The sequence below is a fragment of the Anabas testudineus genome, chromosome 14 (genome assembly GCF_900324465.2).
Source record: "Anabas testudineus chromosome 14, fAnaTes1.2, whole genome shotgun sequence".
NCBI classification, from domain to species: Eukaryota; Metazoa; Chordata; class Actinopteri; order Anabantiformes; family Anabantidae; genus Anabas; species Anabas testudineus.
The window spans coordinates 14,419,951-14,422,660 of NC_046623.1; the positions used below are offsets into that span (position 1 = coordinate 14,419,951).

The 2,710-nt window shown below is 38.5% G+C and overlaps 1 protein-coding gene across 1 annotated transcript; it reads left to right on the plus strand.

Moving 5' to 3' along the window:
- The first annotated feature begins 419 nt into the window (after window positions 1–419).
- LOC113171146 (olfactory receptor 1-like) lies at window positions 420–1,415 on the plus strand. The gene has a single exon (XM_026373531.1). The coding sequence runs from the start codon at window positions 420–422 to the stop codon at window positions 1,413–1,415; it is 996 nt and encodes a 331-aa protein (XP_026229316.1).
- Window positions 1,416–2,710: the final 1,295 nt, after the last annotated feature.

Below are 2,710 nucleotides of genomic sequence, written 5' to 3' on the forward strand. Positions count from 1 at the left end.
AGACTGAACATAGCAAAACGAAATGTTGGATAGGTCATCATTGAGCTAGTTTGGTGTGGCTTTATTGGTGCAGAGAATGGATGTAAAGTATCTGTATTTGATGGTAAGATTGATTTATTTTGTTGTTTCTACAGACCTTAGGTGTGGTTAATATTTTCTGTTGACTAAAGACTATGATGTAAACAAACTTAATAAACAGCATAAGAAACCCACAGAGACACAGCTTCCTGCATTTCCACTGCCCCACAATGAAAGAGATACAATATAAATAACAGGTCTCTCACAGTACAATTTTCTTTAGGGAACTGAACACATGAGTCCTGAGGTGAGTTTAGTATTTCTTATCATTCAGCCATGTTATCTTTTATTATTTACTGTGATGTTTTCTTTTTTTACATTTAGGGAAACAAATATTCTTAATGGCCCAAGAAAACAAAGCTTCTACCATATTGAATGCCACATTTGTTCGACCTGCATCTTTTTATCTTAGTGGGTTTTCAAACATCCCTCATGAAAAATATTACTATGTCTTTTTGTGCTTCATCTATATCATGACAGTTCTTGGGAATAGTTTCCTAATGTCAGTGATTTACCTGGTCAAGTCTCTACATACTCCTAAATACATGATTGTGTTTAACCTGGCTTTGACGGATTTGTGTGGGAGCACTGCTCTCATTCCCAAAGTCTTGGACACCTTTTTGTTTGACAGGAGATACATTGTCTATGAAGCTTGTTTAAGTTATATGTTCTTTGTTTGGATCTTTGCATTTGTGCAGTCATGGACACTTGTCACCATGGCTTATGACAGGTTTATTGCAATTTGCTTTCCTTTGAGGTACCATAATATCATAACTAAATCAGCTGTTGCATCCATTCTGCTTGTTGTGTGGGTTTTTTCATTGAGTCTCTTAGCAGCTGCTGCTGGGCTACTTGATCGCCTCTCCTTCTGTGGATCTTTGGTGATACAAAGCTTTTTCTGTGACCATGGACCTTTATATCGTCTGGCCTGTAATGACACATCTATAAATTACATAATTGCAAATCTTGTCTTAACTGTAATCATGATCATTCCTCTGGTAGTGATTGCATTGACATATGTTTGCATTGCCATAGCCCTGAGCAGGATTGCATCAGGAGTCGAACGACTCAAAGCATTGAAAACTTGTACTTCTCACCTGATTCTTGTGGCTCTTTTCTTTCTACCACTTGTGGGCACCAACTTAGCTGTGATTATCTCCTACATCCATCCTAATGCCAGAATCTTCAACTCTACTTTAACACACACCATACCAGCTCTGCTCAATCCTATAATTTACTCTTTAAAGACAGAAGAAGTGCTGAACTCTATCAGAAAACTTAATAAAAACAACAGGCTGAGGAACATAACCTTTTGCACAAAGATGTCCTCATTATAATTCGATGTACTGACACAATAAAAAGTGTTAAAATAACACAAATGAGTCTTTAATCATTTAACAATAAAGTAGTAAGTACTACAACATAATTTTTACTTTACAATTGCAAAGAACATTTTTGTGGGGAATGTAGCTGCATTTGATCTCACTGTCCATTTATAAATATAGTGCTTCTTCCATTAAACAATATGTTGTATCACAGTATAATTACAATATAATTACCTCTGTTGCAAAAATGTAATGGTTGTTGCTACTTAGTTAAATAGAAACTTAGAATTCATTAGACAGAGCCAAACATGCTGCTGTTAGCATGAAGTTCAAGTTGCTGTTAGCGTAACTGTTGTTTTTTAGTCATGTTGCACTTTACACCTCTGCTCTATTAAAGAACACCATGTGATGCTCATATTATTATAGATCTAAAGAACAAGGGCACGATTTCAAAGCACTCAATGACTGAGTCTGACTCATGCAAGTGCTGTTTGGCCTTATTATATTAAACTTGGCAAAACATCAAACATGATGCAGAGTGAAAGGGAAAATCAGCTGCATTTGTCTGTTACATTTTTTGTCTTTATAGAATTCAGGCTTGGTGAGAATTTTCTGGTGACGAAACTTGCTGGATGAAATGATCCAGAAAGCCATTAAGGACCATATGACACACCTTCCTGCACCTCTGCAGGCCCACAATGAAAGAGATGCAATACAATTGACAGGACTCTCACAATACAACTTCCTTTAAAACTGAACACTTAAGGTCCTCTGCTTGGACTGCTGCCCCCACGAGCCCCAGATAAGCAGGTGAAGATGGATGGATGGTAACACCCATTACACGGATCATCATCACATCTATCACAACAGGCACCTTTCCCACCTTGTTCAAGCAGGCACCGATTACTCTACTTTTGAAAAAAACTTTTCTTGACCCCTCCCTTGTGAAGAACTACAAACCGGTCTCTCTTCTTCCATTTCTGGCCAAGACCTTGGAATGTGCAGTCTTCAATCAACTCTCAGACTATCTTTTCCAGAACAACCTCCTCGTTGTCCATCAGTCTGGCTTCAAGAGTGGGCGCTCCACAGAGACGGCACTTCTGATTGTTGGGGAATCCCTACGGATGGTATCAGCTGCAGGTAACTCTTCTGTCTTAATTATATTAGAACTATCTGCAGCCTTTGACACGGTGAACCATCAGATCCTTATGATTGCACTCTCTGACTTGGGGATCTTTGGATCAGCTCTAGTCTGGCTTCGATCTTACTTGTCTGGAAGAACCTTCAAGTTATCCTGGCAGGGGCAT